The 21,523-nt window shown below is 38.6% G+C and overlaps 1 protein-coding gene across 1 annotated transcript; it reads right to left on the bottom strand.

The window, feature by feature from the left end:
- Window positions 1-17,812: 17,812 nt before the first annotated feature.
- On the bottom strand, window positions 17,813-21,523 carry LOC122656446 (IQ domain-containing protein IQM1-like). Its single transcript, XM_043850964.1, has 8 exons — window positions 21,038-21,523; window positions 20,819-20,933; window positions 20,613-20,678; window positions 19,919-20,007; window positions 19,736-19,823; window positions 19,401-19,631; window positions 18,583-18,684; window positions 17,813-18,370 (listed from the first exon to the last, which is right to left on the bottom strand). Exons 1-8 carry the CDS (start codon window positions 21,517-21,519, stop codon window positions 17,864-17,866), a joined length of 1,680 nt encoding a protein of 559 aa, XP_043706899.1. The 5' UTR covers window positions 21,520-21,523; the 3' UTR covers window positions 17,813-17,863.

Here is a 21,523-nt window from a genome sequence, read left to right as displayed (position 1 = left end):
TAATGTATTCAACAAAGAACAAAGAATATTCCATAAAAAAAAAACAAAGAACAAAGAATACAATGACACCCGTAGGAGAACAAGAGTAAGAAGGAAGAAAATGGGGGGGGGGGGGGGGAACCAGTGGCCTACAATTAGACAAGCCATTAGGTTGTTTTTTTGGAGGGGGGGAATCGTTATCCTCTCTTGTAATTGCACGATGCAGTACAGCAAAGACCATGTGGCACAACGGGCCCCACATGGTGCACATGGCCTCTGCAATCACCTCACGATGCAGTACTGCACCGTGCAGTAACTGCATTGGATAAAAATTTGGAAATGCAACAATATGACAATTCCTACAATTGTAAGGATAGAGGGGACATATGAAGTAAGCTTTCCCCTAATATCAAAAGCAATGGCCCCATATCTGTTGGTACGTCGTCTTAGACTTACTTGTCCATCTTCTAAGATTCCTCTTGTACCACATTATCACACATGGTACATCATTGCATAGAATACCATATTCCCTATATAATCACAACAAGACTTTCCTTTGAAAGCTGAACGAATCTACCACCATTCATTCTCAAAGTCAAGAATTTACCTAAGGGTTGGTGAGTATTTGTGGTAACCTTCTTTTGATCGCTCCTTGTCTTATTCCCATAAATTTATTTAATTCAGGGTAAAAAGAACGTTTCTTGGGCGTGTGTGGTATGTTGCCTTTGCTCCCAGACATAGGGATGAGCAAAATGACCACCTCCCCCAAAAAAACCCACCGTTCCACGGGTGTGTGGCAATCATTTCACCCACCTCTGTGTCTGGGTATAGGGGTAGCACAGCGCACATGCCTAGGTAGTTTTCTTTTTCCCTATATATAAAGGGGGAGCATTCTCTGTGGGGGAGCGCAGGGGCCACACGTGTGTGGCAGCCAATGAGAGTGCTCATGATAGCACCTCAAGAGCAGGATTTCCGCCTTTCATGGGGGCGGGGCGATCACCCCCCCCCCCCACACACACAAAGAACATTTTTTCATATATACCAACTACACTAGCAATTGTCTTCCAACTACTATATATAACATCACACGTGGAGGGCTGATATGGTAGATACGATCCAATTGTTTAGATTAATAATGATTTTTCATCCACGTCAACTCATGACCCATGCATACATTTCTGAGAATGGATCATTTGCACGTACATGTGAGAGCCAATCACACATTATTTTTGTTTCCATAGAAACCCCTCCTCCCCTTATAAATGACAAAAAATGGACAAGTGGTTGGCTCTCACATGTACGTTCACCTGTTGATAAGTACAGAGGAACTGAAATCTACATTTCCAACAGCAAAAGTGGCTGGATTAATTATGATTTCTCATCCACGTCAACTCATGGTCTATGCATGCATTTACAACAAAAGTGGTTGGCAAGTGGCAACCAACAAGAGATATTTCATAAATGTCAATTGGAAAAGAATCCCACGATGGCAGTGTTCAGATTTATGTGCATGCCTCTCACATTCCATCTATAGACCCCACACACACACACACACACTCTCTCTCTCTATAAAACGCATTATAGGACGATTCGATCACCCACCCACTCATTGGTGGGAAATTGCACTCTAGAGTTGTATATATCTCTGTGCCATACTTTTTTTTATGAATATTTCATAATGGGAGAGGGTTTTCCATGATGCCTAAGTATTAATTCAGACATATAATAGCCCAAATTATGAATCGTAAATAGGGATATTTGGAGGAGAGAGAGATTATGTGACCCAAACTTTTTGCAAGAGGACATGCAAAAGAATTTGCACACAGACGGCATGCAAATCTTTTTATCATTTCATATATACTTGTTTCATTTCAAAATAGAAAAATTGTATTTCATTCTACCTTTTTCTCTCCACCAAAACTTTTAGAATTAACACATGGCTGATCCAATCTAACCAATGGCTTAGATTACCACATCATCTGGTCACATAGGTAAATGGCTGTTGAACTTTAAAGAAAATTATTCAAAGATGCGAGTATGGAAACTGCAATGAATATATAGGAGGCAGTTTTTCTTCACCCACGGTTAAAGGAGAATTTCTTGACCAAGGGATTCAGATGATGTGTAGAGGGTATCAGGGATAGAGCATTTAAGACCCTAAATGAATGTACTATACTTTTCCTTCACCAAGATGTAAGAAAACTTTCTCCCATAGAGGATGGTTCACCCACCATCCTGGGGGGGCGGGGGGGGGGGTTCACAAATCCCTCCTAGGGTTTTTGTAAGTTCCCAAAATGCCCTCCCAATAACTTTTTCTGCACTCTCTTGATCTATGGTGAAAAGAATCTCATTCACCGTGGGTGAAGGAAAACTCGATCTTATATATTTACCATCGTCTTTGATTTCTTCTCTCTTCTTCAATATTCAATGGCTTTAGATTATACTTGTTCCTGACTTAGAAATTTCAGGAACTCTTTAGTGAGTTTGGTTTAGAGTCGAAATCAACCATATATGATGAAGGAATTCCAGTGCTGAAAATTAAAAAGAAATAATGGGTTTCTAAGGACCTGGAACCCATCTATTTTCTTTGTTATTAGGTTCTAAATCTATTAATGGATAGTTGACAATCAAAATAACAGAAAAGTCTGAATTAATTTGGACTTCAAAATTTGAGGCATCTATTATGCACACCTAACAAACAAATGTTGGGTCACTTTTAGGAACAGTGGTTGGTACTTAATGTCCAAAATACTGGACAAATAACCGACAGATTTGGACCTGTTGAGGTACAAATATTGTTATTCTTTCTCTATGTTCGCAACAGACCTTGGGGGACCTCCCCCCAAGGTCTGTGGGGTTAACTGTAGGAGAGTTGGGGTTTATTAATAGTCACACTCAAGTCAGAACATATAATATTGGGATAAATTAAAAGTTAATATCTTTGAACTTAGAATTTTGGTTTCGTTTGGTTGAAAGGGAAATTGAAGGGAAGGGAAGGTAAATTTTCATACTTTAAAAAAAAAAAAAATATTTAATCATTATCTCATGTGATTGTATAAATTACTTAAATTTTTTATCATATTTAGTAATGATACATTTTACGTGTAATTTTTATTTTACATTTTAAACCAAAGGGAAAAATGTATGCAACGAAAAGTGAAATTTAATAACCAAATATGGTATGATTTAGTATTAGTGATGCAGTCACATGGGGTAATGATTACAAAATTTTTTTTTTTAAGTATGAAAATTTCACTTCCCATCCCTTTAATTCCCTTCCAACCAAACGTAGCCTTTGTTTCAACTTTTTGAAAGATCAAAATTCATAACCCTACCTAGTCGTGTGGCTCGCATAGCTCCTGCACCTAGACACAAAAGAGTGTGAAAATATTGAGCTGCCTCCATGGAAATGAGGAAATACCGTCCAGGACGATGCTTGCACACACAATCCCATTGGCCAACAACGCTCTTTCCCCTATGATTATAAGTTGTTATTTTCTCCCCACCCCCAAGAACATATGAACACACATGGACGTTAACTAAGGCTGGATCTATGGTATTTTGCATTAGAGCTAGGGTGCAACCAGGCCAAGATGGGCTGGATTTTGGAGAATCAAGGCCCAGCTTGGGATCCCCACGGCTAGATTTGGCCTTATTTTTAATTTTTATGTTATTTTATTTTACACAAAAATGAGAAGAATAAGTTTTAGCACTAATATTTATATATTTAATATAAATATTATATATTAAATGAAAATTATAATAATTAATTCAAGCTAACCATAGAGTTTTCTATCTCTCTCTCCAACCCCATGCCTTTCAAATCTCTCTCTTTCCCCTTCTAGATCTCTGTCCCTTCCCATCACTAATTCTCTTCCTACCTCCCTACCTCACTTATGCTATAAGAGTTGTTATTTTTAAGGGTAAATTACACGTCACCCCTTGGTTTTCAAACGAAGCTCAAATCATCCTCTGGTTTTTTGAAAATACTCATCCGATCCCCTCTACAGTAATGGTGTTAATCTGCTGTTAGTTATTTGTGTGAATAGACTATTTTAACCTTGTACTAAATCATTAGAATTAGATTTACAATACTACCCTTCAAAATCTATGTTTTGATGTCAATGGTAGTTTAGGGATTTAAATTTATATAACTGGCTGACATCATCACTTAATAGCATAAAACTAATGGTAGGGACTAATTTGTCATATTGGGGTCTAATACAGAGGTGATTTAAGTATTTTCAAAAACTAGGGGATGATTTGAGTTTCATTTGAAAACCAAGGGGTGATATGTAATTTATCCTTTTTTTAACTTTACAATAGCAAGGATCCAAAGTTGGAAATTACAGCCCGTACCCTAACTTAACCTATATTTACCTATATTCTCTTATTAAATATTTATTTCTGATTCCCCTAGTAAAACAAACTTTCATCTCTCTTCTTCTTCGCCGACTATTCAGATATCTTCACTTTTAAATTACCCCATGAGTATAAATAATTAATCTCTTTAATTCCTATATTTAATTTTAGAATCCACATAGATATACTTTTAAATCAAAGTTAAACCTTGGAATTTTTTCTTTTATGAGAAATAAACCTTTAGATTTCAGAATAGGTAACCAAGCCTACGTGGTTACTCTCAAATTCCATCAACTCATCACCCTACATGCAACATATAAGATCTCCGGAATGATGAGGCTTATTTTTAGGAATTTGATGGTGAAAAAATACAGAATTCAAAACTTTGGATTCTGCAGAGAAAAAAACGCAGGAGAAAAAAAAAGAAAATGAGTGAATAGAAATAGCAGAAACCTGAGCGCCCCCTCAAAGAAAGGCTTCCACGACTGGTTGACCAAAATGAGGATCCCCAATTGCATGGGCAATAGGTCATACATGTAAAGGGTAAAGAATCATTGGCATCATCCATATGGTACAAAAAGGACACACCCCTATTGTACAAAGGAGGGCAAAACTGTCATTGTCACAATGAACCAAAGAAAATAATCGAGGAACAATTAAATCACTGTTGAATGCATGCATGAGAAGGTAGAGAATTACGTATAGGATACCATCTTTGTGGGCCTTTGGCTCTTTGCAAATAAATAAAATTGTCAAATTCATACTAATAATTGCTAAAAGAGAATAAAGTTTCCCACGACACCAAAATACATACTATTATTCTCTCACATGAATTTGTTTATTGTCGTCTCTTCTCCACCGACCATCACGTGGTTTTCAAGTGAATGATATCATTTTCTGCACCACCAGTCACTGTGTGGGGAACCCTCTCCTTTACATTAATGTAATCGTGACATTTTTAGTTTTTAGTTCATATATATACTTGGGGATTTTTTTTGAATACTAAAATTATCCATTAAGGGGGTAAATCAAGAAAGTGTCCAAATGTTTTGTGACACGTGTCCCATGCTTAAATTAAAAATATTTTAGTTAATCAAATCTAAATCTAAATCTAAATCTAAAGGAGCTGTTTTTGGCTGCACATGGTTGAGTATGTAAATCCAAACAAAATAATTAAAAAAGGAATAGAATCTTACGGATTCCAGCTGTTAAAAAGCTCTCTTCATTATTGTGAGTTTGACAAAAGAGAAAAGAAAAAAGATTCGATCAGTTGCTTGAGAATTCAGATTAATGGAATTATGATAATAATAAGCTAACTCTACCGAATTAATAGCCTCGTGCAAATCATGATCATGTCGTCCATACAATAAAAACAAACAAAAACATGTTTACCAGAATCTTTATACCTGACTTCTCATGTGCAGAACGAACACTGCTGTCCTGAGAAGTAACTTTGAGTCTTCTCCGTGGCTCGAATTTTTTCAAATCATCTAAAGGAGATTTTCACAACCTCCAATCCTCTTGATACTTCATTTGTTGAATGCTTATTCCAATCGAAGTTCTCCGTGGCTGGAAATCCTACACTTTGTGCTCCTCCTTCCGTTGATGAAATTCGGAAAGTGATTTTCTCTGTTGGACCTTGAAAAGCTCCTGGTTTCGATGGGTTTCAAGCTATTTTTTATCAGAAAATTTGGGAGGTTGTTCACCTTGACCTACGTAACCTGGTCCTTCAGTTTTTCGAATCTGATTTTTTACCCCCGAGGCTTAATCATACCCTTATCTGTTTAATTCCCAAATCTGATTCTGCTTCTATTGTGGGGGAGTTTCGGCCCATTAGCCTGTGTAATGTAGCTTACAAAGTCCTCGCTAAACTCCTAGCCAACAGACTTAAAGACACGTTACAGTCTTTTATTTCCCCTTTCCAGGCAACCTTTGTCCCCCGTCGACAGATCATTGATAACATCAGCATTGCGCAAGAAATTTTTCACTATTTCAAAAAGACTAAGGGGAAAAGGGGTTATGTGGCAATAAAAATTGATATGTCTAAAGCCTATGACAGGGTGGAATGGAGCCTAATTAAATCTATTTTTAAATTCCTAGGCTTTGGTGAGAAGTGGGGAGAGTTGATTTGGGCACTTATTTCCACTCCCACTTTTTCCATTAAATTGAATGGAAGCCCCTTTAACCATTTTGGAGTTTCCAGGGGAATTCGACAGGGTTGCCCTCTCAGCCCTTACCTTTTTCTTTTGGTGATGGAAGTATTGTCAAGGCTATTCTCCACTTATAGGGATCTTAACATGTTCCGTGGTGTCCAAATTGCTAGGGGGCCACCTGAAATTTCCCATCTTCTATTTGCCGATGACATTTTTATTTTTTGTCGAACTACTCATGATGATATTCTAACTATCAAATCTATTCTTGACTTATTTTTTGACTTATCTGGATAGGAAATAAATTTACAAAAAAGTGGTATTCATTTCAGTCGGAATGTGCCAAAGAAAACCAAGGATTCACTCTGTTTATCCCTTGGTATACAGGAAATGCCCAAAGAGTCGGTCTACTTGGGTACTAACCTTTTCCACTGCAGGTCTAAAGTGAAGGAGCTTGGTTCTGTTGTTTCTAGAATACAACAAATGTTATCCCTCTGGAAAGCCAACCTTCTTTCTTTTCTTGGGCGCAGTGTCCTTCTACAATCGGTCCTGGCGTCCACCCCTACTTATTTAATGCAATGCTTTCTTTTCCCCCTGAAGACTTGTCGGGACATTGATTCAATTTGTCAGTGTTTCTAGCTAGGATCTGGAACTAGCCAAAATAGGAAATTGGCCTTGATTTCTTGGAATAAATGTTGTAGACCCAAGTCCTCGGGGGGTCTTGGGTTTCGCAAGGCTGAACACCATAATAGAGCCCTGCTTACCAAGCTGGGTTGGCTTCTCCTCACTAAACATTCCTCGCTTTGGTCCAGGATAATCAAAGCCAAATATTTTCCAAAATTATCCTTTTTTTATCCTAGAACCAGGCTGAGAAAGGGCTCATGGACCTGGAATAGCATTAACAGCATTGCTGAAACTCTTGACCACATGCTCATTAGGAAAATTGGGAATGGTGAATCAACTTTTTTCTGGACCGATAAATGGTTACCCTCGGTTCTTGAGTGTCTCTCTTCTAAAACACTTATACCTCTCAACTCCAGGAATTTTTCCACCAGGGTTGCTGATTTTATGGCTGAGTCTAATTGGAATCTTGAACCGTTGCGTTAGGTGCTGCCTGGTTCGTCCCTTTCTTTAATTCGATAGCTGCCTATCTCTGGTTCTTCTAATTCCTAGTGGTGCGTTCAGTCCAAAACTGGAGCACTAACCACTAAACTGGCTGCTAAAGAATTAAATTCTAATGCTATCATTTCCAACCCTGACATTAAATCTTGGTGGACTTTCTTTTGGAAACTCACAATCCATCCCAAATTTAAGATGTTTTTCTGGCGTTTGCTAAATGCAGGACTCCCTACAAAGGCTACTCTTTCGAAATGGATCCAACTCGATTCCCCCTGTGTTTTTTGTGGCACCTGTATTGAACCCTCATGGCATCTTCTTTTTTCTTGCGATTGGACTAAACATATCTGGGTTGCTGGACCTCTAGGCCTGAGAACGGAACATCTCCAATTTCCAAGCCTGTTGGACATGTGTATCGATGTCCTTCACAATCATCTACTAGACAGACCAACATTACGATGGTTTTTCAGTGTTTTTATTATAACTTGTTACTTTATCTGGACTGTAAGGAACCGGTTGGTTAATTCCTCAGGAAAACCTAATCCCCACTGGGTGATACAAGCAGTTAATAAATGGATTTCTTATTTAAATTTATCTCCCCACTCCATCCCATCCCAAATTTCTATGCCCCAATCCCCGAATCTTTACATATCCAACATATCTAACTGTTTCCTGTGCTTGACTTTCCTATGTTAATATGTGCAGGACACAATAGTTCTGGACTGATAATTGCGGGCTGGGCTTTTATTATAATATTAGATGGATGCGTGTTGTTTTTAGAAGCAGGGCATGTCAAATCTAGAAACATTTTGGAACCTGAATTACATAGTATAAAAAAGGGACTAATCTACGCCAACATGATGGGGTTGGAGGTTAAGGAAGTTTGGTGTTCCAGCAATCTAATTGCCAAGGTTTTGCCATCCCCAACCACATACACAACCGTGGCCATGGGAGCTGCTTAGAGACCTCTTGTTTATAGTAGACCAAGCATCTAATGTTAACTTCTATTATAAAAATACTGAATGTATCCAACTAGCTCTCTACCTAGCTAAAACTGCGCAAGGATCATCTTGTGCCCCCTATGTACATACTGATGGTTAATTTAAAGTTTTTCTACTTTCTCATCAAAAAAAAAAAAAAAAACTTTGAGTCTTTTATATGTGTTACAATTCTTATATGATTTTTAACAAATGCCCCCCTACAATTTTTCTAATTGCAATTCCGCCCTATTTTCAAAATATTGTAGCACTTTGGTCCAGTTCGTTAATTCGGGATGTTAGACGTTAGTTTCAGGGAATCTAATGACCAAAATGTCCCTCTAACAAAAACCCATCAAAATTAAAGAATAAAATGATCAAATTGCCCTTATCTTCTCCAAATCCTTTAGGGGTTTGAAACTGAAATTTTTTTTCCCCAATCGGTTAGGGTTTGAACCCATCTGGAAAGCAAGAGATCAGAACGGATGAAGTTGGCATTAAAAATTTTCAGTTCTCAATAAACTGGTCTCTTGAATGGATCTGCGTTTTCACCACACAAATGAAATCCATTCTGTCTTTTTACTTTTTTTCCATTTTCTGCAACTTCTGCTTTCAAGATTATTGTGACTTTATCCATTCCACGTTGACACTTTGACAAGTAACTATCAGTGCAATTCTATGCTACTCACTCCAAACCCTACTTTTCTCTTGCTTCTACTTCTTCTGCTAAATTGGTCCAGGAAAACTTAAACCTAAAATGATTATAAAATTGAAATTGAAATCACAACAGATTACTTCCAGACCGCTTGTTTTGACTGACTATCCAAGATTGATTAAGTTAGTTTAATTTATTGCAATTCTTTCAGATTTGTTTGTTTTGTGACTTTGTGCACAGAGAATCCTTTTGAGATTAGGGTGGTTTTCCCTCCTTAATCAGTACTGTTTATGAGGTTCTATCCATACAATGCCACTCACTCAAACCCTACTTTTCTCTTGTTGCTCCTACTTCTGCTAAATGGGTCCAAGAAAACTTAAACCTAAAAATGATTTTAAGTTTGAAATCACAGGAGATTCTTTCCAGACCCGCTTGTTTTGACTGATTATCCCAGATCGATCAAGTTGGTTTAATTATTGCAATTCATTGTTTGCGACTTTGTGCACAGAAAACCCTTTTAAGATTAGGGTGATTTTCCTTCCCTGAAAGAAAGAATAGTGTATCCTCTTCTTTCCTTTGATTCTGATTTGATTTTTTTGGCGTTTTGATGACTTAGGTTGAAGTCACCTATGAATCCTCCTTTAAAACTCCTGTGTGGGTTCTAACCTTCGAACTCAGTTTCAGCCAATCCGAGGAAGCAATGGCATTCCGGTATGGGATTCTGAACCTAGTCTTAGTTTCTTCTCTCCTTGTTATAGCTCGATGTGCAGAGTTGAGCTCTATCATAGTTATTGAGGCCTTGAAGGCCTTCAGGAATTCAATCACCCATGACCCATTTGGAAGTCTGGCAAATTGGTCCGATGCAGATCATTACTGCAATTGGTCTTGCAATTCTTGTGATCCATTCAAACATGTCATTTTTGATCTCTTGCTTTCTAGATGGGTTCAAACCTTAACCGATTTGGGGAAAACATTCAATATCAAACCCTAAAAGATTTGGGGAAGATGAGGGCAATTTGGTCATTTTATTCTTTAATTTTGGTGAGTTTTTATCAGAGGGACATTTTGGTCATTAGATTCCCTGAAACTAATGTCTAACCTCCCAAATTGACGGACTGAACCAAAGTGCTACAATGTTTTGAAAGTACAGGGTAATGTGCAATTAGAAAAATTGTAAGATGGCATTTGGACAAATGGGCATTTTCAAGGGGGGCATTTGTTAAAAACCCATTCTTATATCATCACTTGGTTACACTCTTTTACTGCTAACATTTGCTTTATGAAACCATATGAACCTAAACCAACAAATTGGAGGGGATGAGCTTCTTGCTCAGTGGCAGGCGGCTAGACTATTGGGTTTAGTGTAGGCCTAGGGATCCGGCTCCTCTACGGCTCAGAGGTGTGCCAGACATCTTCTGGCGTGGCACCCAAGCTCACCACGTGGACAAGCTCTCATTTGGACTGCGCGGATTGAGCTGGCACAGCTGAGCGTTGTGCATATGTGATGGACAAGAGTGTGATCACTTGGAAGTCTAAGTAGCTTCCTAGAGTTGTAGTTTGGTTACGGGAGGTCCAAGTAATTTACTCCATTAATTAATACAAAACAAGAGCTAATATAGACTAGTTCTTTGATTTGTTAAAAAAAAAAGTGAAGAATATCTCATGTGAGTGAAATTTGTGTCTTATTATAATATTATTAAATATATGTAGCATATGTTAAAGAATTTTTTTTTTTTTTAAATGGATTGCTTGGAACCATTTAGAAACCGGAACTGGCTCACTCACTCATTAGTTTCCTTAACATATGCTATATATATTTAATAATATTATAATAAGACACTAATTTCAATCACATGAGATATGCTTCACTTTTTTTTTTAACAAATCAAATAACTAATCTATATTAGCTCTTGTTTTGTATTAATTAATAGAGTAAATTACTTAACCGGCCCACCCATTAGTTAATGGTCCTAGATTTCAAGTATGGAACAGAGTAGCTCAATGATGCGGTTAGTCCTCGACCCCTTAGGGTTGGAACCGTTAAGAAACCGGACCAATTGACACCCCTAGCCATAGAGGAGCTCGATCAAGTTGTTGGATATGTGTCCATAAACTTAGAATTTATATTTTATATTTATTTCATTTACTTTTCATGATTATTAATGGGTTATGGTTGTCCTTAGGTTTTCATCTAAAGCATACTTGACTAGGGATATGAGTAGGCATCTTGTTCGTTCTTTAGAATGTAGATTCCAAGACACGGGTGTGAGTGCACATACAATGTGTGCATTTACAGATCATGCAAGAATCTTGCATGTGTTTAATTGATAAGTAGCAAGATTCTCATTTATAGAATTTGATCGCCCTGACTTGAGAGATCCTTATCATTGTGGTTACGATCGTGATTTTGGCTACCAATAGTTGATGTCTTTTCCAAACTATAAATCAGAATAAATTCATGGTGTTTGATCGTGAACAAAAAGTCGCTTCCATTGCCCTTTAAGAAATATCGAGGAGAAAGAAAGTCTATGGTGATTGGACATAAATCTAGATCCGTAACATTTTTGTAAAGTGTTTGCAAATTGTTTTAAACATTAATATTATTAATCAATAATATTATCCTATTAAATAATTTAATAAAATGCTTTCGTCCAATCATTGACACAGAATCTCTGCATTGACATGTTTGATTGATTAGCGTTTGGTAATAATATAATTACATATCCTATAATCCATTATATGATATTATTTTAGTGGAGGGACTAATATGCAATTAACAGGATTATATTGTGAATTGTTTGGGAAGATAATGGTATTAACTTAACTATTAATATTTTACATGTACCGTATATAATCCCAATGGGATCCTACCTCTTCCTACTGATGTAGCAACAAGGACACTAGCTATTGACAAGGAAATTTGTCATCTTATAAATTGACAATGACACTTTTCATTAAAGGTATTCACCAAACTAAATCATACGGCGATTGAGAATCTCAAATTGCCTCAACAAGGTAGCCCATAATAAGTGGCTGACCTAGTCTATAAATAGAGAGGAGGGGACGAGGCTAACGATTTTAACAGTCCCCCCTCCCCCTCTCCCTCTCATGAATTATGAAATTAGGGTTTTTGAAACCCTAAGTGAGAGAGATTGTCAGTCTGGTGATAGACAGGGAAGAAGGCCAATTTTTCATACACATGATAGACACTAGATAGGATCTTCTAGGCCAGGGCATCTGCTACAACATCAGAGCCCATGAAATACACTGAACAGAAATCAAAATAAAAGAAGTAGAGAGGCACTTCACATCATCAATAATAGTTGCTACATTTAGCAATGTTATTTCCTTTATATCCAAATAATAATAATAATACGCCTTAACAACCAATTATAAACATGATCTATTACAATGGATTGATACCAATACTGATACCGATACTGATCAGTCTTATTGGGCCGGATTGAATGGTTTTACTCTTGATTTTGATTAGAAAATCATATTTTAGATAGATTTATCATGTCACGCCCCTATCCCGAGCTTATGCCACAAGCACAGTCAAGAGGGTGATTGGGATGCACGCGTCACCCCAGTACCTATCAGGATCAACGACACAATGTCCTAGGGCATGATCATCACCCAAGGGCCCACCCAATAAATACATTGAGTAAAAAGGAATATAATTTCGATAATTGTCAGAGTCACAATGAGCGGAAGCATTAATTACGTAAGCAGTTACAGTATATTCAGCCATCTAAGTAATAATATAGTAGTAGTACTGACGTCGGCTGACCATGACATAACTACTTAAAACTATAATAAGATATTACAGAAAGAGTCTATAACGGGCACAATACCCCAAAAGAATCAAAAGTTAGAGAAGTATACCTGAAAGTGTCAGTGTCCATAAGCACAATCATCACAGAGGCAACCATTGTCGTGTTCCTCCGACACGTACTCAAGTTCCTCTACTCCAATACCATCGTAATCCGCCGATTGTACATCCAGACCGGCCAAGTAACCATCACCTGCATCAAAGCCTAAAAAGTTGTGTACACAGGGGGATAGCTCCACTGAGCCAGTGAGGGGAAAGGGGAGTGCACATACACACAATCACACATAGTCCATAATGCATGAAATGTTAAATATATATTTTCCACCTAACAAGCAGTCTAAGTTATGGCATATGCTACTGTGATAACTCGGGAGACACTGAGAGTCACTTATCCTATCGCCCCAGTGAAACCTCAATTATCACATGGGACCTGCGCCGGTAGAAGCCATCATGACCACCCAGTGGCAGACCCCGATAGCCATCACTACCCTTATCCTGGCCTCTCCCACCTCCACAAACCACAGGTGCTCAGACTATCCAACACCTAAACCCCTGTTGGCAAGGGTCGTAGCATAATGGAATATAAACCCTAACCACAGATATACTACATGCAAATCCTATCGTCCCGAGAGGTATTCCGGGTGCATCAACGTCCCATTCCATCTAGTACCCGGGTACCAGCACGGCACGGCACATACAAACCAGGATGGCAAGCAAGTAAATACCATAATTATAATGGTCACAGGGTTCCGGCACCAGTGTAACCGGCACCGTAACCCAAATATCACACTGTAATGTATCATACTCACATCTCATCGTTTCATATTCACAAGTTTCATATGCAAGATGCATCATAGCAAGAATGAATGCAAGCACCGAAAACAATATATTAATCTAGATAGTGCATTTCTATATTCGTATATATCAATCCCAAACATCACCCAAAGCCCACTCACCGATTGTTTGTTTGTTGTTTGGTGAAGTTTGGCTAAGTGCACGTACCCCCGTATAGATTCCAAGGTCTGAGAATGCGTGAAAGTAGTATTAGGAGCATATAGGTGGGACCCACAAAAGATCCCAACAAATAATTACGATTTGGGCCAAGACAACAAGAACAGAGCCAGACAGGTGAATCCGATCGTGGATCCGCCCAGGTCATGCCCTGAAAATATATGGAACGGACTCACAGGCGGATGCAGAACGTGAGTCCGCTCGTAGATCCGTTCCAACCCTAAGACACGCCCTAGAGCAACTTAAGGATTCTAGGTTTCAGGCGAATTCAATTAGGTGGGTCCGCTAGTAACTTCGTCCAAGAGGAAAGCCATAATAGGCTGAACGGACTAACGAACGAATACACGACAGTGAGTCCGATCATTCGTCCGCTGCCGTTCCTGTGTTCAAAGGAGAGCATCACCTCCAGCCCTTCTTTCATGGATCCATTAAGGTCTTGGGATTGGGGAGGTGAGCTCAGACCTTCGTTGGAGGTGCAATACATCAAGTCCTACATAAAGATAAGGGGATTTGGGGGATTTAGGTCCATTCCCAAGGTTCTTCCTAACCTAAACTAGGTTTCCAATGATTGAACAGCATAGGTGTCAATCAAAGCCATAAATGCATTAAGGTGAAAGGGATTTAAGTCTAAAGGAGCATTAACTAGGTATTGTTGAGCTCCCAAGGGAAACCCCAACATTGAAATCGATCTCAAGGGATTCCCAAGGTTTCAAAAGAGAGGAGAGAGAGAGGAAGGTGAAGATGCCGACCTCAAAGATGGATCAATCGGTGACCTCCAGCTCCACAGCCTCTCAAAGTCCCTTCAAGTTTCCCTCCACCAATGCCTTCAATGCTCCAAGCCTCCAACGTATTGGGTAGGTAGAGAAGTAATAAGGCTTGAGAGTTAAATCTTGGTTTTAAGACTAATCTTCCCCCTCCCCTAAGGTCTGTTTGGTTTGAGGCTTAATGAGTTAAAACTCATTAAAAGGTTGGTTTAACTAATAGGTCCACCCAATGGCAACCTATAAACCAAGCAAAGACAAGGATGAGGCCAACCTCGTCCAAAAGACTAAACTAGAGTGCCCGAGGTACAGGGTGTGGGTCCCATGCGAGGAAAACACACAAAGACCAAAGACAACACAGGCGGACTAACGGGTGGATTCAGTCTTGGTGAGTCCGCTTGTTCGTCCGCTGCTGCTGTAAAAGTAGAAGCACATTGAATTCATTCGGGCTTTAGCCCACACCTCAAGGTCAACTAGGGTAAGGTACAGTATCATTCACAAGGTTAAAGTCTTACCCCTCGGCCGTCACGACGTGTCCTTCGTGATCCCAAATAACTTCCTGATCGCGATACTAAGTTCATTGCCAAAGGAGGTATCTAACTATGGGAACACGGGGAATGCTTTTCAGTACTCCTCACTTTGTGGACTCATGCTAGGAGGATGACTAAAGAAATCACCATCGACAAATCTTCCCCACTGCCGATTAAGGAACCTCTCTTCCATAGGCAGGTCCGTGATATGGTCAACGATCTTGTGACTAGGTTTGACCACAAGTGAAAATAGTTTGCCAGCATACACGGCAGTAGAATCTACACGTCACACGAGAAGAAAATATGATTAAATAATAAATCCGGGCTCGGGTGTAACATATCTCCTGCTAGAACCATTCCACGATACAAGATCAGACAAGTATTGATATCGACCCAGACCATACCCTCATCCAATACCACTTTTTAAAACCATGATTATTGAAAGAAAAAAATCAAATTTTTTTTTTTTTTTCTAATTTTCAATTATAGCCCTTATCTCCTTTCCTTTGTGGGTAGGGTCTAGGTGATCCATGAATGAACTAACAGGTTAGTCCTATCAAAAATTATTGTCATTGATAAGATTGGAAAGAATATATTCTTTCAAATGCTATCAGTTTACTTTAGACCCCAATCACCCCACAAGGGTTGCTTCCATTGTGGCAAGCAATCCTTGAATTTTGGAAAGGAAAGATAGCTTAGACAAGAAAGATATGGCCAAATAATTTTTTGTGGACAGCTACAGACTTGTTTTCCACACTTTTGTCTCAGTCCCCTACTCATAGTCCTATATGTGACCCCATACTCACAAGATACATTTGTTATGATCAAGTTTTTCTTTATTTATGGTGAAGAGAAAATCTCTTAAGCCACGATATCTATCTGACATTTCATTCGATGGGAATAAATAATCTAATCATAGAATCACATCATGGTAGATGGAGAGATTCTCTTTTATAGTAGGTGACAAAAAAATTCAAATAATTTTTTGTGGACAGCTAGAGACTTGTTTTCCACACTTTTGTCTCAGTCCCCTACTCATAGTCCTATATGTGACCCCATACTCACAAGATACATTTGTTAGGATCAAGTTTTTCTTTTTTTATGGTGAAGAGAAAATCTCTTAAGCCACGATATCTATCTGACATTTTGATTGTAGAAAAAAAAATTTCAATTTCATACAATTGGGATGGGAGTAAATAATCTAATCATAGAATCACATCATGGTAGATGAAGAGATTCTCTTTTATAGTAGGTGACAAAAAAATTAACCTTTTTGGTCGCCATTCTTGTAAGAATGACATCATGGTAGATGAAGAGATTCTCTTTTATAGTAGGTGACAAAAAAATTAACCTTTTTGGTCGCCATTCTTGAAAGAATGGTTGTTTGATTGGTTGTCAATAAAGGACAATTTATAGACCGACAAACGTACCTTCCGTATTTGACTTATTTCATCCTACCCCCTCAACTCGCATCCCCTGGAACTTAATCAAATATTACTTTGATCTAGCTGATGCAACAAATAACTTCACTAATATAATTTTCAAATGTTGCAATTATATGAATATATGGCCTGTCCATAACTCTGTGAGCCCTTTCTCTTACTAATATTAGTTTTTCTTTCCATCAAAAAAAAAAATAAACGTACCTTCCGTATGGAAGGATGATTTCAACAAAACGGAAAAAGAGGCTGGGCTTGATTATCTTGAGTTGAATAGCTGAGCCCATTATCCAAAGACCATGACCCACTCCCTCACACGGATAAGTTGGGCTTGAGGTTTGATTTTATTATTATGGCCACATTGTCAATCCTATGGATAGTTAGGGCCCAAGGAGAGTTGAACTCATGACCTCTTAATTGTGAAGTATTGGTAATTGCCATCTAAGCAAAACCCTTCCTAAGGTTTTAGAATGTTCCAAAATACCTTCCCGATACCCTTTCAGACCCTCTCCCGCCCCGTGGTAAATGGGATCCCATTCACAATGGGTGGAGGCAAACTCAGTCCTTTCTTTTTTGAAAGAAATGATTTCATACCACACAACGTCGAGGATCATCATCATAAGATCCATCAACTTTATTCCTTAGAACAGAAGAGAACTACCTATCCTATTGTGCTTGACTTCCATAACATCAACTACTTCAAAAGGAAATTAGTGATAAATTACTTTCCTTAAAAAAGAAAAAGCAGCCCTTGACACATTACTGTCATTACATAAGAAAAAGAATAGCAAGAGTTACATTACAATAAGAGTTCTGTAACAAAGATTGAAAGAATGGGTTAAAAGCCCAATAAAAAAAATTGAACAAAAAAATAAAAGTAAAAATGGAACATTAGAAGGGCAAAATTTCTTTGTTATCCCCATAAAAAAAAAAACATCCAAAGAATAAAAAATTAATGAAGAAGAACTCCTAGTCTCTCATGAGTGAAGAATCAGGGGACGAGATGGGCCCTTAGAGACCCAAGCCCATGACCCAATAATATATAACATTAATGAGCGACCTTTGGGCTGGGCCTTGGGGAAGGAATGGGCCCGCATATAGGAAGGCGAGATGGGCTGGGGAGTCCCATGTAGGCAAGCCTTGGTGAGAGATGAATCTTTGGGCTGGGCCTTGGGGAAGGAATGGGCCCCCATCCCCCAACTGGACCTGGTGTGAGCCTTGGCGAAAGGTTGACTTGCTCCAATGCCCTGCATTGAAGTTCTGCCGGGTAGTCCCTAACACACCCGATACGTGGCCCGGCTCCAGTGCTCCATTTGCACGACAAACGCTTGCTCAAGTCGAACACTCTTATTTCCCCTACTTCAACTCCTACTTCCAACTCGCTAGCCCTTGCATCTGCACCATCCGTTTCTTCTTCTTCTTGGGTAGTAGATCCAGTTACATCGGTTGATCTAGTGGACTCCTCCTCCTCCTCCTCCTCTTCCGTTGACTCTGGTTTAATTTCGTCATTTGTTCTAAGTACGAAAGATGGGCTGTCGTCGTCTATTGCGAACCTCTGTCATTAAAAAAAGTCAAGAAAAGATAAAAAGGTAAACAAACACCTTAGAAAATCTAAAACGTACGTAATGGTTGGACATTTCTGAATTCTAAGTTTTGACCGATAAGTCAACGTAATCCAAAAACGACTTTTATTAACCCTAACTTTAGTTTCCATATTGGACTCATGAATCCAAAGAGAAGAAGAAAAGTGTAACAAAGAGTATATACCTTGACATTGGTGAGATCTACTTGATTTTCTTGGAGGAAGCTAATGAATTCCTTGAAGTTCTCCTCTGTTGGGTGATAGTGCCCACTGTAAGGCCATATAGCCTGCATATAAAAATGTAATAACTTAGTTAAAAAGAATGCTGAGGAAAAGAGGTCTTTTCACTATGAGGAGGAAGAGAGATAGACACATGACTGGACAACCCGACAACGTGGTCAGCCTTTTCCCTTATTTTAGAAATATTAATTGAAAAGGGTTTAAGTACACAATAGTCTCATGTATTGAGTTTTAGCGACAGGATTCCCCACACAATCAAGGGAAAAATATCACCTCAATTTGTCTGTCCGTCAATTTCCTCAATTCCCTCTAATAGAGGGAGGTGGATCCCCATCTAGGCAGTGTATTCGGGCAGGGTTAGGGTGGTCATTTCTGTCCCTTTATTAGAGGGAATTGAGGAAATTGATGGGCAGGCAAATTGAGGGGATAAATATCCCGCAACCAATATGAAACCCTTTATTATTTTGCATCATTTTGTTTTCTCATGTAAGATTTTACTTGTACTTCACTTCTTTAAAAAAAAATTAGAGAAAAGATTCTATGAGTGGCTAGGGTAAGGTACACTAGCATCTTTGTGTTTATCTCTTTCGATCTCTCCTCCTCACATGAAATGATCTTACTACTTTCTTATACATGATACCATTTTGTCGCACTTGATTGGTGCGCAACCCGAAGGCAACTTTGCCACAGAACCCTTTTCCTAAATTTTATTCTTTCCTCATCAATAAATAAAAGGAGAAGAGGTAAAATGTTGATTAATTACCTCAAGAATGCCATTGTGGGCTACCATTCTTCCAGCGGCCGTGGTAGCTGCTCCAGCTAGAAAGCTGGAATGCTGGAAGACACCTTTCTTCTTCCGGCCAACATACAATGCCCTCGCTGTACTCAGAACAAATATCCACTTAGACTTCTCATCTGTGTCCACAAGTGTCCCTTCCTGTTTGTAAACTAGCTTCCCACCCTCCACTATCACTTCATATGCTTCCCTCTCTTTCTGCAATATTCATTCAAAATACCCCCACACACCTCAATAAAACAGTAAAAACTAAGAGAGATCGATAGAGAGAATGAATAAGGTTCTATTTTATTAAAACTTACGGGTCCAAGGTATTTGATGCATTGCCTCTGTAAATCCACCCTCGGGCACTCGTCCAAATTTACTTCTTTCCCATCCCCCACATCCAACCTTCATATTTTACCAAAAATTTGAAAAGTCATTAGTCAACATTACAATATAAGGGTGGAATTGGAAAAGGAGTTTTGATCAGATGTAGCAAGTACCAATAGAAGAAAGGTTGGGTACTCTCGCTATTGAACCACACATCGTAATACAAGTGTAGATTGTGTCCATAACGATGGCGTGGATCGATCTACATAATAAACAATTAATTAGAATTAAAAAAATAAAAAATAAATAAAAATGAACAAATTAGAGTCAATTTACGAGAAACTCTGTTTGAGGTAGCGATAAGGTTGAGTTGAATTATATCAAATTGGTCTTGGGGTATGATTTTGTTTGTCTTGTCAATTGCATGAATGGACAAGATGCCCCCACCAAAAGCAAGAAAAGAAAAATGAACAAAAAGGGTGAAGGATCCAGATCTTTGATCTACAGCGCGGGCTGTTCGTCTGCGCAGACATAAAGGCGGTGTGCATTGACCACCTTATCTCTGTCCGAGCACCTAACTTGAGCACGGGTTAAGGTGTTCATAGCACGTGGCCATGTGTCTGCGCAGCACAGGCATGAGAGGACAGCACGCCATAGAATATCTGTATTAAGGGGAAAACACTATTGTAGTTTCTCGAAGTCAGAATCAAAACGTAAGTAAGATAAATACTGACTAAAACCGACAAGTGTTCGATGTTTTGCCCCACTGACCAAATCAAAAATGTCAAATACGCAAATCAGGTTTTACCAACGAGTCATATGACTCATATACAAATAATTGAAGAGATAAGGTACGTAAGCGCTTACAGCTTCAAGCCAGTGTTGTAAAGCTAGCTTTTGAGCTTTCTCATCTTTAGATAAACCCTTTCCCACCTGCAATTACAACCACTCAGTGAATTATTAATTCATATCTATCAGTTTCTCTCGGTCAGAACCCACAAATCAAAGGAACCCAAGATATAAATAAACAACAAATTAAAACTGTAAATTTTAAAATTTTCAATTTTTAATACCTTGGCAACTCTAGTCTTGGCCCTTGCCCAACGTGAACTAGCAGTTTCTGGTCTCTTAATGTCAAAGAACGATACAGAACTCCGCTTTAGAGCTGCAAAATCTAATGCCTTCCACCTGCAACAACCCATCCGTCAAACCAACCCACTTAACCAAACAACTCAAAAGAAATAAAATTTTTTTTTTAAAAAGACAGATTTTTGTAAGGAAAGGAGACGAACCAGAGCTCTTCTACCAAAACAGCACAATCTGCAAGATTTCTTCTTGTCCTGTAACTCTTATATACCTTCTGAAGCTTAACTGCAGCCGCATCAAGCTCGCTTACCGGCCTTGGAGAAAAAAATAAAGTTGGTTGTTGTTCAGGAACAGAAATCTTTGGTTTCTGTATTCGAACAGAGTCATTATCTTTATTACTCCTCGAAGCACCTAATCCAAATTCTTGCTCTCTTAAAACTAAATCCTTGAAAGAAACCGTTGCTTCGAATTTCATGTTTTCGTGTTTCCCGTTCTTGAAACTTATTGATTCTTCAATTACCATCTTATCAGACCCATCAGGTTTCGAAATCGTATCTGAATCTTCTTCTTTCTTGAAGGAAACTGTTCTCATGATCATCTTCCTCTCCTTCCCATCAAAGCTTATGGACCTCACTGTTACTTTCTCGACATTGCCTTCCAAACGGAAATTACTGTTTTTTAAGATCATATTC

The sequence above is a fragment of the Telopea speciosissima genome, chromosome 3, assembly GCF_018873765.1.
Source record: "Telopea speciosissima isolate NSW1024214 ecotype Mountain lineage chromosome 3, Tspe_v1, whole genome shotgun sequence".
Lineage (NCBI taxonomy): Eukaryota > Viridiplantae > Streptophyta > Magnoliopsida > Proteales > Proteaceae > Telopea > Telopea speciosissima.
The sequence above is the reverse complement of the archived record's forward strand: the minus strand, read 5'-3'. Positions and strand labels throughout refer to the sequence as shown.